Source organism: Jaculus jaculus, chromosome 7, assembly GCF_020740685.1.
Source record: "Jaculus jaculus isolate mJacJac1 chromosome 7, mJacJac1.mat.Y.cur, whole genome shotgun sequence".
NCBI lineage: Eukaryota > Metazoa > Chordata > Mammalia > Rodentia > Dipodidae > Jaculus > Jaculus jaculus.
The window spans coordinates 22,230,774-22,245,108 of record NC_059108.1 but is presented as its reverse complement, the minus strand read 5'-3'; the positions used below and the strand labels follow the sequence as shown (position 1 = coordinate 22,245,108).

Here is a 14,335-nt window from a genome sequence, read left to right as displayed (position 1 = left end):
TTACATAACTACCTTTTGCTCTAGGCCAGGTCTAGGTCAGATTTAAAATTTTAAAACATTTTTATTTTTATTTTTTTTATTTATTTGACAGAGAAAGAAGGGGAAAGAGAGAGAGAATGGGTACGCCAGGGCCTCCAGCCATTGCAAACGAACTCCACATGCATGAGCCCCCTTGTGCATCTGGCTAACGTGGGTCTTGGGGAATTGAACCTGGGTCCTTTGGCTTTTTAGACAGATGTCTTAGCCACTAAGACATATCTCCAGCCCCCTGATTTAAAATTTTAAATTTCAAAGGATGCTAGAAACCTCAGCAATTAAAATTAAATGCAGTGTTGTAAAAATTAATGGAAAAAACTCATGCCATATACAATATCAGCATTCTAAGTAAAATAGAACCTGAAAGGTACAAGAATAAAGTATGTGAAGTCAAATTGTGAAGTATAAAAAGCCTCAATCCAGTGTGCACCTGCCCCTGATTCCAGCACTCCAGGTTAAAGTAGGAGAACCTCACATCAAGGCAGCTAGGGCTACAGAAAAAAACAAACACACATGTAAACAAACAGAAAACCCATGAACAAAACAAAACATAAAAACCTCAGTAATCACGAATGTTGCCCTCTCCCTGTACACCAATCACATGACTTCTTTCTCTTAAGTAAGACTATCAAGACTAATCAGGTAAGTTTCCCAAAGGACCTCAACCATCCTTAGAACTGCTGAATCCAAAATGTTATCACTTTCCAAGTCACAGCAGTCTTTCCTATATATTATTATCTCTGCAAAGGCAAATAAAGGGAATATGTGACCTCTGGAAGATTCTAAAGGGACAAGATGGGCTGTTTTCACATCTTCAAGCTGAATTCACATTCATTCTACTGCTCAGGCTTTGTGGGAAGTGGCTGCTGCCAGGCTGTCCCCCAGCAACTCTGCTCACCTGCTGTGGAACAGAAACAGTGGTCACGCCCATGTCTCTAATCCCACCATCCCCTCTTCTCCTCAGTCAACACACACGGGTTTTAAAACGTGAGTGTCCTGTACTGGCTCCCTGTAACATCCAGGGCCTATGGACCACACTATGTCTGCCTCTGGTCTAGACCCATTGAGCTGATGCCAGGGGGCTAAAGGCACGGATAAAAGAAAAAAAATAAAGAAAATGGACAGTGATTTTCAAATTATAGCTAATAATTAGTGAATGATAAAATCAACGTATTGGATTATGACCAGCATTTCTCTAAATAAAAGGGAATAGAGTGGAGTAGAAAGTATCAAAAGAGTCGGGCATGGTGGCGCACGCCTTTAATCCCAGCACTCGGGAGGTAGAGGTAGGAGGATTGCAGTGAGTTCGAGGCCACCCTGAGACTCCATAACTCCATAGTGAATTCCAGGTCAGCCTGGGCTAGAGTGAGACCCTACCTCGAAAAACCAAAAAAAAAAAAGAAAGTATCAAAAGGTTAGTATTGTCTCTGACATTTATTAATGTGATTGTTTCAAGGGTGTTCAGAAGGAGTCTCTGACAGTTACTAATGTGATTGTTAAAAGGGTATTGAGAGGGGTGTCTCTGATGTTTACTAATGTGATTGTTGTAAGGGTATTGAGGGGGGGTGTCTGACATTACTAATGTAATTGTGTCAAGGGTGTTGAGAGGGTGTCTCTGATGTTTACTAATGTGATTGTTGTAAGGGTATTGAGGGGGGGTGTCTGACATTACTAATGTAATTGTGTCAAGGGTGTTTACCCAAGTGATTGTTTTAAGGCCATTGGTCTTGGTAGATCCAGCTGCAGTCTTGAGCTGCCTCTACTTGGCTGTAGCGTGAGTAACTTGGTTTCATTTTGACCTCTGTTTCTGACTATGAAATAAAAAGTTTGGGCCAGATGATTTATTTCTAAATGCTTTTACTGCTCTAAAATCCCATGCCTTTATGAGACTTTAAACTAGAAAAGATATTGGCATAGTCTTATTAATTGTATTATTTTGGGTAGCTTCTGCCCAAATATCACCAACTTAAGGAACTTAGGAACTTAAGAATATCTAATGTAGGAAAGGATAAAAGTGCAGGTGACCCATGCTTTGATTGTCTCCCTTGCTGTAGGAAAGCCTTTATTATTTTGGGGATCGGCGAACAGATCAAAGCAGCAGCTCGAAATATCAAGGAGTAGAAACTCCTTCTCAGGTAAGTTTTCTTTTTAAAGGGGGAGGGTTTTTTTGGCGGGGAGAGAGGTTAGGATTAGCACTTGTCATCTGGGGTAGTATTTTACTCTGGCCTGTGGTGGTAGGAAAGCACTTGGATGCCTTGTGACAGTGTTTGGTCCCTTCCTGAGGCTAAGAGCCCGCAGACACTGCTTGTGCTTAGGAACCTTGTCATCTCTTCCAACATTGTACTTCCTTTTATCCTTGCTGCTGTTTACAGAGTTCAAGATTTGTTGCTTCCCCAAAGTAGGAGGATCTAATATGTAAGACTCTTGTGAAGATGATCTGGAATTCTAGCTTTAGATTTCCCTTAAAAAGGAACTCAGTCTTTCATAAGCTCCTACTCTAGGACAAATGAGCAATTAACCTTTGCAGGGGCTGTTCTAGATGATTCTCTTCCTATGTGCTTGTGTGGGGGAAGTATTTTAAAAGAAGATGAAAGGCTAAGATGCAGATTTTTTTTAAATTTTTTTTAATTTTATTTGAGAGAGACAGACACAGAGTCAAAGACAGATAAAGGGAGAGAGAGAGGGAATGGGCGCGCCAGGGCTTCCAGCCTCTGCAAACAAATTCCAGACACGTGCGCCCCTTGTGCATCTGGCTAACGTGGGACCTGGGGAACCGAGCCTCGAACCGGGGTCCTTAGGCTTCACAGGCAAGCGCTTAACCGCTAAGCCATCTCTCCAGCCCTAAAATACAGATTTTTAAAAAATACTATTATAAAGCTGGGCATGGTGGTGCACACCTTTAATCCCAGCACTTGAGAGGCAGAGGTAGGAGGATTGCCATGAGTTTGAGGCCACCCTGAGACTACATAGTGAATTCCAGGTCAGCCTGGGCTACAGGGAGACCCTACCTCGAAAAACCAAAGTAATAATAATAATAATTAATAACTATTATTAGTAATAATATTAATTAATTAATAATTATTAATAATGTTATTAATTAATAATTATTATTATAAGCCAGGACAGGGTGCTTCTGCCTATAGACTGAGCAGCCAAGGTAGGAGGACCTCAAATATGAGATTAGCTTGGGGATACACAAAACCGTGTCTCAAAAAAACTCTGGGGGCCAGAGAGATGGCCTACCAGTTAAGGCACTTGCCTATGAAGCCTAAGGAACCATGTTCCACTCTCTCAATCCCACAGAACCTAGATGCACAAAGGTGAGGCAAGCACAAGATCACACATGCCCACTAGGTGGCGCAAGCGTCTGGTGTTCGAGTTCAGTGGCTGAGGCCCTGGTGCGCCAATTCTCTGTCTCTCTCCCTAACATAAAAAATGAAAACCCTTATATAGCAGATATTGCTATACTTTTATTAAATTTATCTCATTGAATACCTAAATTACTATGTAAAATATGTTTTACTATTTTTTTTCTTTTCAAAACCATTTTACTGTGAAAATTTCCAAATATACTGTTAGTCAGACTTTAGATGCTATGGCAAATGCCCATGAAAATAACTTAAAGGAAGATAAATTTCTTTTGGCTCACAGCTTGATCAGTTTCAGCTCTTGGTCACTTGACCCTATTGCTTTGGGCCTAAGTGAGGGAGAGGAGAGAGGGTGCCGCTCACACTATGGTAGCCAGGAATCAGAGAGAGAAGGAAACGACAGGGGCCAAGATATATCCTTGAAAGGCATGTCCCAGTGACCTCCTGTCTCCAAGTAGGGCCTGCCTCCTAAAATTTTCACCACCTCCCAAAAATGCCAAACATCAAGTTAAAGTAATCAAGGGATTAATGTAAAGTTAGAGCCCTCATAATCAGTTACTTCCCAAAAGCCCAGCTCTGGACACTGCTGCATTAGGAGCCAAGCCTTCAATAGACAAGTAAGTCTGTGCGGGGGAGGGTGCCAACAAAAGTAGAGAGAACTCACGGTGAACACATTGACGTTCAGTTCAGCCCATCACCAGCCATGCTTGCTCCTTCCCTAGCCACTCTCCTCAGAGTCCTCAATACCACTCTCCGTTTTCTTTCCCTAAGCCTGGATTATTTTGAAGGAAAGTCCAGTCATCAGATCATTTTATTCCAGAAGAATGTCATGTGATATAAGATGATCTAAAAAGCCCCTTACTACCAATTGTGGCAGATAGCAATGAGCGCTTTGAGACGTGCGTTGGTGAGGCCACAGGACAGGTGCCTTCTGGTGGGTGGACTTCTTAGATATTGCCGCGTTCTGCCCTTCGTTATAGGCTGCCCCACTGGCCACACTGCACCTGCCCCAGAGTTAAGAACATCCAGGAGACTTTCTTATGACTGCAGTGGCATTTTTATACACACACGTTGTTGTTCTTCGTTGTTCCTCAGTCTTGGAGAGTGGGTTGAGGACTCTGAGGAGGGTGGCTAGGGAAGGAGTAAGCTCAGCTGGTGATGGGCCGAAGTCCTTTGTCCTCCCCATGCCCCCTAGCTACCTGGCTGGCGCCCCGTCCTTGTCCTGGTTAAGACCCCTTCTGCTTGCTTATCACACGTGCTCTGTTACTTTTTCTGTTCTCCACATCCCTAAGATCTCTTCCTCCTCATGATCCCCTTCTAGTTTTTGCACACACAAATACACACACACACACACACACATCTTACCTATATAGTTTTAAATCTAGGTCTGCATATAAGAGAAAGCACACTAGGCTCAGAGAGACCAGTGGCAGCCATTTCTAACAGAAAGTAGGACATTAGTTAATTTTATCATCACTTTCCAGTTGCTTCAACTCCAGAATGCTTCAGCCTCTTGAAAACAAAGCCAAGGAAAGTCCCATGAGCAGCTTGTCCTAGGAAAGGATGAGGCTAAGAGAATCCCAAGGCTTCCTCGTAAAAGCAATAATAAAAAGAAAAATACAATGAAGTCTCCTAGCTTGAAGGGACAGAGAAGAGTGACATGTGACCAACTGACATATGGAGGTCTTCCTCTGGAGACTTCGTGTATAACCTTCTCTCATGACTGGAGGCTACTCTCCACTAACTCGGTCATAACTAAACTTCAGCCCCCATTCTGAAATGCTGTGGCTGTTTGTGGTGTAATATCTAAATAGCTACCTTCTCAAACATGAGCAGCCTGTATGCAAGAACTGACTCTTCATGTTACTTCCCCATAGCACAGAGGTGAATGGTTTTTCCATGATAGATAGTCAGTCATGAAGCAGCATACATAAAAACACCTAGTTATCTAATAATACTTTACCAATTTTTCCTTAACTTCTGAACTGTTTTTAGTAAGCTTTTTGAGCGAGAAAGAAAGGGTAGGGGGAGCCGGGCATGGTGGCGCACGCCTTTAATCCCAGCACTCGGGAGGCAGAGGTAGGAGGATCACCGTGAGTTCGAGGCCACCCTGAGACTCCATAGTGAGTTCCAGGTCAGCCTGGGCTAGAGTGAGACCTTACCTCGAAAACCAAAAAAAAAAAAAAGAAAGGGCAGGGGGATATTAGGACTTAGGAATGCTGACTTCAGGCTTTCATTCATATTTAAAATTCCCCAATATAACTAGTGATTAAGGTGCTTGCCTACAAAGCCAAAGTACCCAGGTTCGATCCCCCAGGACCTATGTAAGTCAGATGGTGATGGTAGTGCATGCATCTGGAGTTTGTTTGCAGTGGTTGGAGGCCCTGGCACACCCATCCTCTCTATCTCCCTCTCTCTCTCTCTCTCTCTCTCTCTCTCTCTCTCTCTCTCTGTGTGTGTGTCTCTCAAATAAATAAATAAAACCATTTAAAAAATAAAATAAAATCCCCCAATATAAATTTCTGTTGCTTTGCAGGGTAGGTATGTTAACTATTTTGGACAGGTGATACAGTTTCACCATGGTACTCTCCCGCCAAGAAAAGTACTTGAGATTAAAAATTTCATCATTCATTCCATTCATGGTAAGTCCTTTTTTTTTTTTTTTTTTAACTGAAGAGCAGGGTAGGAGGGCCAGAATCCCCATGGGTTTGGAGAGTCTCACTGATGAATACAGTGCCCAGCTGTCTTTGTATGTTCCTCACACATGATCCCTCGCTCTGGAACTGCTGGCTGGCTGGACAATGCTTAGATGTCCCTTTTCTTCCCTCTCCTGCCATCTGTTGGTCTTCTGTTCTCAGTGCTCCTCTGGCCTCAGTCCAGAGTGGACTTCTCAGGATGGAGCCTCGGCCAGGGGAAAGAAGTGCCAGTGAACCCTTGAGACCACTTGTGTCCCATACCAACCTCTTGTTCAGGTCCCTCTGCATGTAATTCGCTCACTTACCCCTTTCAGAGACCATTTTTGCTCTTCACCCTGGTTTCTCCTTTCCCCTTTCTCTTTCTGCTATACATCTCAGCCCCAGAATTTCCACCATGATGCCTTAAATATCTGTTCAGCAAATATGTTCTTCATTTTTAAATTTTTTAATATTTATTTGAGAGAGAGAAAATGAATGGACCTGCCTGGGCCTCTTGCCACTGCAAACAAACTCCAGACACATGCACCACATTGTGCATCTAACTTTATGTGGGTACTGGGGAACAAAAACCCTGGCTTTCAGGGTTTGCAAGAACGTGCCTTTAACCACCAAGCCATCTCCTCAGCCCTGTTTTACTGTATTTATTACTACATAACCACTGAGCGACTGATTGGGTTAGGCAATGTACCAGTATTCACTGCCCTCAAGTGGTTCCTGGGTTGTAGGTAGTTAAAAGTGGGTGCCATGCAAGCATGAGAACTGGAGTTTGGATTCCCGGAACCCATGTAAAGTGTTGGGTGTGCTGGAATGCATCTATAATCGCAATGCAGCCCTGGGAAGTTGGAGACAAGAGGATCTTGAGGCTTTCTGGTAGCTGGCCTAGCTGAATCAGAGATCTCTAGCTGAGTGAGAGGCTCTTCGTCTTAAAACATAAGGTAGAAAGCAACTGAAAAAGACACTGATTGTGACCTCTGGCCTCCACACATACACTCACAGAGAGACAGAGAGAGAGATACCTGTGAGGTGCCCACATGCACACACACTACACACAAGTCAAGTAAAGGACAAAAGTGAGTGTATAAAGAGCCAACTACAGGGTTCGAGCACATAGAGGTATGGGTGAAGACAAGCTTCCTAAAGGGCAGAACTTGGGTTCTGCCTGTGTGGATCTACATGAAGGTAGAAAGAGAAGAAGAAAGCTGGGCTCTATGAGAGGACCCCAGAGACCCTACTGACCTCCAAAGAGATGAAGATCAGGTTCTGGAATGTCAGAAGAAAGGACCTTGGCTGAGAACCACCATCACACAGGGAAGGCAGGAAACCTTGTCCATTTGCCAACCAATCTCTGGAATATAAAAAAGGAAAGGCAGCAGGGAACAGAACCATCCTCCAGTCTCATAGCTGTCTGCATCGCCACGAGGCTTCCCCACATGGCCCACTCTGAGCAGAGATGAGAGAGCAGAGGTCATATCGTCCGACTGCCAGAAACACAGCTAAGGCCAATGCTTCATAACTTTTAAAGCAAAAGTCACATACCAACTGGATCATGGACCATGTGGTGGTCCCAAGTGCCGAATGCCATTGAAGCCATGGGACCAAGGCACTAGTGTCCCCCAAGACTGTTTAGGATATCTGCCTGTCTTAGAAGTTGTACAAAATAAGATATAGACATTTTCTTCACATTTATCCAATTATTAAGAGAAGGAAACATTTTGAATAAAAATTAAAACTGATAAATAATTTACATAGGCTTGTTTAATGAACTACTACAGATTATTTAGGACTTGAGTTAGAGTTATTTAGATTTTTGGCTTCTGAAAACAAATTTTAACCTGTTGTTTCTATGGGAAATATTGATCTAGACTTCCAAAGAAGCACTGTGTGTGAGCAGATTCTCTGTTCTGGAAGGAGACTACCTGGGCATAGAACTCAGCCTGCAAAGCCCTCCACTAGCAATGTCTCATGGGAGCCGTGTGACCTCACCGAGGGTCCTAAGTATGGTCAGACCACAGGGGGCAAGGTGCCAGCCTTGTGGCAGAAAGTCTAGGACAGGCAGTGCCTCCCTCCCTGTTCTTTCCAGTCAGTGGGGCCCAACAAACATCCACACTACTGTGTTCTGCACCAGGATAGACAGCACATTGTGCTGATGGAGAGATTGCTTCTGCTACGCAATGCAAGCCCAGTGATAAGACCAAGTCAGTCACCTGGCAGCCTGTCTCCTACCTGAGTGTGTGTTGGTGTATTATGCCTCAGTTCCAATGGTGTGTGCAATGGGTATGACAGTATCTATGCAATCTTCTGTGAGTACTAAACAATGTAGTCTAGAGGAATTCAGTCTGAAGAGGTTTTGTTGTTTGTTTTGAGGTAGGGAAGCTGACTTACATGTTTTCTCTTTCTTTATAGCCTTATAAATTCTGCCTTAGGGGACAAAATTGGACTTTCAAGATCTTGTTTTCAAAACCAAAATCCACACACAATCAAATAATTAATATGACCATATTGTTCACTGGGAGAATACATTTTCTTTTTAAGTCATAATAATAATAGACATTTAGCCGGGCATGGTGGCACATGCCTTTAATCCAAGCCCTCAGCGGGAGGCAGAGGTAGAAGGATCACCGTGAGTTCAAGGCCACCCTGAGACTACGTAGTGATTTCCAGGTCAGGCTGGACTGGAGTGAGACCCTACCTCAAAAAACAAAACAAAATAATAATAATAATAATAATAATAATAATAATAATAATAATAGACATTTGATCTTTAACAAGCATTTTTTTTATTTTATTCAGGTGTTGGAAAAGGCAATGGAAGTGATCTAGAAGTACAAATTATATGTCAGAAGACCATCTTTTCCTGTCGTTCCTCCAAAAACTGTATGGTAAAAGAACACATATGGAGCTGGGTGTGGTGACATACTTGTAAGCCTAGCATGCGGGCAGTGGAGACAGGGGATCAGGGCTGAAGGGCATCTTGTCTATACAGCAAGTTTGCAGCCAGCCTGAGCTACATGAGACCCTGTCTAAAACACACAGAGGAAGAAGGAAGGGAGAGTAGGGGAGGGAGGGAGAAAGAGAAGAGAACATAGAAACTGAGATTTTTCTGTATTAAACTCCATAACAAATCTACATGTTGATCTCCACAACCAGAGCTAAACTCACCTCATTGTTCAAAACAGTTTTTGCAAGCAAGTGCCCTTAACCACTGAGCCATCTCTCCAAGCCCAAGGCATGCCCATGAACTTCAACTCAGCACTGCTTTGACTTTCCCTTTCCTACGACTGCTAAGCTTCCTCCCAGTTCATGCAGCCGGGCAGGTTTTGCCATCTTACCATCTGCTGGTCGCTTCTTTTAGAAGCATATAATGCTGCACACTCCGAGACTGTCCCTCCCCCACCCAACCCAGAAGTGCGATTCAGGAAATCTGGAAAGGGATCCATAAATCTTCAGACTGATCCATGTCCTCAGTGATTCTGACCCAGACGTTCTGTCATACAGCAGCCCAAGAAGCAGAGAGTTTACAGAGTAGAGAGGGGGAACCCTCACCCCCCATACCAAAGCAGCAGAGCCTGGGCGGCAGTGATTAGCTAACATGTTGGGAAAGATAACTAAGGGTTGTAGACCTTTTCTGAAACGGACAATATGAACGTTTCCTTCACAGATCTAAGAAGTGTAAACTTCTAGAATTTCCTTCTAGGCTCTTGTGTGAAGCTCTTTTGTTACCCACTCTTGGCCCCCTCCTCTACACCCCTTGCTTGTGTGTGTGTGTGTGTGTGTGTGTGTGTGTGTGTGTGTGCACACGCGCACATGCACTTGGCCTCCCCTGGCTGAGGCATTCTCCCAGGCCTGACCTTGGGCTTTACCGCTCTCTGCTTGCCTAGGCTCAGCCATCCCCCTTCTTTAAACTACTTAGGAGCGCCTGTGTGGCCCTGGCAGGGCTTGCTTCTCCACACTCTTCCCCACAGTCACTCAGACACATTCGTCAATCCCTGTGTATCAGCAAGCTTTCTTCTCACTTCTGCTCGTGACCAGTATTCTCTCACTCAAACCTAGTATTGTTTTTGATTCTCTTTAAAAATATTTTATTTTGGGGAGGTAATATGATGGAGAATGGAATTTCAAAGGGGAAAGTGGGGGGGGGGGAATTTTCATGGGATTTTTTTTATAATCATGGAAAATGCTAATAAAAATTTTAAAAAATGTTTTATTTATTTGAGAAGAGAGAAGGAGGCAGAGAGAGGGAGAAAGAATGAGAATGGGCACACCAAGGCCTCCAGCTGTTGCAAACAAACTCCAGATGCATGTGCTACCTTGTGCATCTGGCTTACACAGGTCTTAGGAAATTGAACCTGGGTCCTTTGGCTTTGAAGGCAAGCTCCTTAACCACTAAGCCATCTCTTCAGCCTATTCATGGCACTTAAATCCAATTAATTGTGAATTCCTTTCAAATTTCTCTTTGCTCTCTATGACTCCATTGTTACTACTAGTCCAGGGCCTCATTTGCTCATATTCTAGATTCTATAAATTGTCTCCTGAACTTGTCTTTCCCTTTATATAATGTAGTGTGTGGAATCCTATACTGTGTATCCTGAAATTATGCTCTCATTGTGAAAAAATATAGAGAAGATTACAGTCAAAGCCAGTAATGTTTGAGTCAACATTCTTATCTATAAAGTAAAGACCATGTCTGGAGCTGTAGCTCAGTTGGTAGAGTACTTTCCCAGTGCACAAATGCACAAAGCCCTGAGTTCAACCCCCAACACTGCCTAGATGGGGTGCAGTATTATAGGTTTCTAACCCTACCACTTGGGAGGGTCAAAAGTTTGTCCTTGGCTGCAAGGCCAGTCTGGGCTACATGAGACACTGACTTAAACAAATATTACAGTTCAAATATTGTGAGAATTAGATACTGCATGTAAACTAACTTGTAAACTATAAATTACTAAGTAAAGATTGTGTGTGACAAGTATAAACCATTTTGTCACATCGGAAATCCCCATTATATTCCTAGTAACTTTTCCCTTTTATTTCCCTGGCTTTTTAAGGTATAATATCCCTATCATGAGCTTATTTCTATCAGTAACTTGACCCACAAGACTCAATCCAGGTAGAATGAGTCATCTTGGAATAAAACTCTAATTTTTAGCCCATGTCTGGTATATTCTTCACTTGCTAGAACCCTTCCACAGCAAGTTCTGCTAGAGGCTGGATGAAGTCTTCCTGTTTGGCTCTCCGCACTGCATACAGTATCTGCCCAGTGTGGAACAGTGTCCTCAGTCTCTACCACACACCTTGACAGTTATGCACCCTTGTTCCTTGTGTGAGACTCCTTTCCAGGACGGAAGGAGCATGTGCACAGCACCTAGCACAGCCTTTCTTCCTGTGGGTGTCATCGTTGCATGACAAAGTCCATAACAAAGGCCCTGCTCTGGAGCTCACATTGGCCTTCAGTTTGTGGCCGACCTCCTGCCTTTGCTGACTGAACACTGGGGTTACGGGCATGGTGCACCACACCTAGTATTTATCACTTTACTAATGTCAATGTAATCTTTAAAACTGAGCTCCATAGTAGTTCTTTTACAAGGCTTTTAAAGGGCTAGAGAGATGGCTAAGTGGTTAAGGAGCTTGCTTGAAAAACCTAAAGGCCCAAGTTTGATTCCCCAGGCCTACATAAAGTCAGATGCACAGAGTTGTGCATGCCTCTGGAGTTTGTTTGCTGCAGCACCCCTTCTCTCTCTCTGCTTGCAAATAAATAAATAAAAATATATTTTAAAGGGCCTTATGTATGAAAATCAGATGACCCACGTTTAACAATAATGTTCACTTAGTTAAACTACTATATATGTGAATACTATGTTTTTCAATAATGTCCTACCATAGCCCTCAAACATTTATGGGCTAATTAAAGCAACAGTAATAGAATTTCATAGAAAAGATTAACATTTACTTTTATATGAAATGACTGGGATACAAGATCAAGAGTACTTCATAAGGGTAAGATGTTTGGCTTATGTTATGCTTAGCTTATCATGAACTAGGTTTAGAGTTCTGAATTCCATGTGTTTATTCACAGATATTCCATGACATTGAAACAGATAGAGTAATAATTAGTTTATGCAAGTGTCCAGCTCTGTATGATGACGTGAAGGTGAAATTTTTCTGTCCGGTGAGTAATCAAGCAATAATGTCTATAATTATTCGTCTGGTTTGGTCTGTTTTGTTTGTTTTTTGAGACAAGGTCACAAAGTTGGCTTGAAAGTTACTGTGTAGCTCAGGCTGGCCTTGACTGGTGATCCTCCTGCCACAGCCCTGTGGGATGACCGAAGTGCTCTGCCCCGCCCAGTGCCGCCTTCTTCTCTCGTATTTAACCTCTCATTGACCACCTCTCTACACACACATGATGCACCCTGATCGTAATCCCCTCTCCACCCTCCTTTGTTCACCGCCCCCCCCCCAGGCTTTTCTACTGTGGTTTTTTAAATGATTTTGGTTTAGTTCCTTCCTTTGCTACAACTCCCAACAAGGAAGATGAAATTGGCAATCCATGGCCTGGGGAGGGGAGGAAAACAACTCAAACCATACCAAAAATTTTCTAATCGTGTCTAATAAAGATTTCTTGTTTAGCTGGGCGTGGTGGGGCATGCCTCTAATCCTAGCACTCAGGAGGCAGAGGTAGAGTTCAAGGCCACCCTGAGACTACATAGTGAATTCCAGGTCAGCCTGGGCTAGAGTGAGACCCTACCTCAAAAAAAAAAAAAAAAAATACCGTTGCAACAGACATATTTTTCCTTGAAATTTTCATAGAAATAGCAAGAAAAGGCAGCAGTATTCTCTTAAAATGTTCCTGAGTTTGAGTAATTGTCACAAACTATACAGTGATGCACATTTAATGGATATAACTACTTAATACATATCTAGAGGAATAAAAGAAAAAAGTTTGATCTTTGAAATTGTTAATTATTGGTATCAATTTTACTAAGAAACTAACCTGATTTTTCTTTAACCATGTCTTTTCAGAATCTTCCTAAATATTATGACAACTGCTCTTTTTTCTTTTGGTTTCATACATCTTTCATAAAAAATAACAGGTAGGGATATAATATAATCTAATAGAAACCACTTAATCTTTCATGACTCTGTAAAAAGGCAAGTTTTTTGCCTAGTGTCATAAATTTAGTTTATGGAAGTAGTCACCACTTACTTCAGTGCCTCACTTACTGTGGTTCATTTAAAACACAGCTTTTCATGAACCACACTTCTGTATGAGTTCCAAGCCCATGCAAATGGACTGTAAGCAAAAATGTAATCTCCTCCGATTCAGAATTGATGGTACATTCCTCCCATGGAAGTTTATTATACTTCTGCTCAGAATCTTGACTAGGGCAGGGGCCCAACCATCAAATTCCATGCTAGTATCAGGTGTGAACGAGGGAGGCATCCAATTGTCTAAAAGCCAACTAGAACATTTACATCTCAGGAAGAAGTTATAAGACTTGATAAATATTAGTGACCACACCCAAAATCATTCCTCTGATAGTCTCTCACTTAAAGGTAATTTTCTAATAACTGGGTTGAAAACCTTTTATTAAAAAGTTGAATTAAGCTGGGTATGGTGGTATACACCTTTAATCCCAGCGCTCAGGAGGCAGAGGTAGGAGGATTGCGTGAGTTCAAGGCCAGTCTGAGACTACATAGTGAATTCCAGGTCAGCCTGGGCTAGAGTGAGACCCTACCTTGAAAAAAGCCAAAAAAAAAAAAAAAAAGAAAAGAAAAGAAAAAAGAAAGAAAAGAGAAAAAAAATTAATTAAGGACTGTCTACCATATCTAGTCTCTGACCAATTTGTCATGTATACAAATGCAGACAACAAACCTAGATGTCATTGTTTCCGGATGAGGCTCTGCTAGAAGAATCAGTCCCATGTTCTGATGTGCTTGTCAGGGCAGGTTAAGGTATTTGTCCCCCATCCAGAGGCAGGAAGAACTCACGTACACGCGCACACGCAGGCAAGCTGTGATTGTAGCGATGGCCAATAAGTGAGCTACTGCACTGCTTTTCTCTTAGCCCTAAAATCAAGTGTAATGCTCTTTTCCATTTTTAGACTTTACCTACAAAGAAATGTATTGGACAATCTCCATAAGCCCAAAACATGGAAGACTTATCGTCCAGAGTTTGCAGTAGAGGTCTGCTTTGGTGAGACATGCTTGTTTGTGCACTAGCTTCTGACTGAGTGCAACCCT

At 42.6% G+C, this 14,335-nt stretch overlaps 1 protein-coding gene across 1 annotated transcript in view; it reads left to right on the top strand.

Moving 5' to 3' along the window:
• The window catches only part of LOC101596132 (phosphatidylinositol 3,4,5-trisphosphate 3-phosphatase TPTE2-like), a 73,734-nt gene that overhangs the window by 57,727 nt on the left and 1,672 nt on the right, over nt 1-14,335 (top strand). The window contains exons 13-18 of the mRNA XM_045155535.1: nt 2,091-2,171; nt 5,941-6,046; nt 8,891-8,979; nt 12,171-12,263; nt 13,115-13,185; nt 14,197-14,288. Coding sequence (XP_045011470.1) covers nt 2,091-2,171; nt 5,941-6,046; nt 8,891-8,979; nt 12,171-12,263; nt 13,115-13,185; nt 14,197-14,288 — 532 coding nt within the window. The remainder of the gene's footprint in view (nt 1-2,090; nt 2,172-5,940; nt 6,047-8,890; nt 8,980-12,170; nt 12,264-13,114; nt 13,186-14,196; nt 14,289-14,335) is intronic.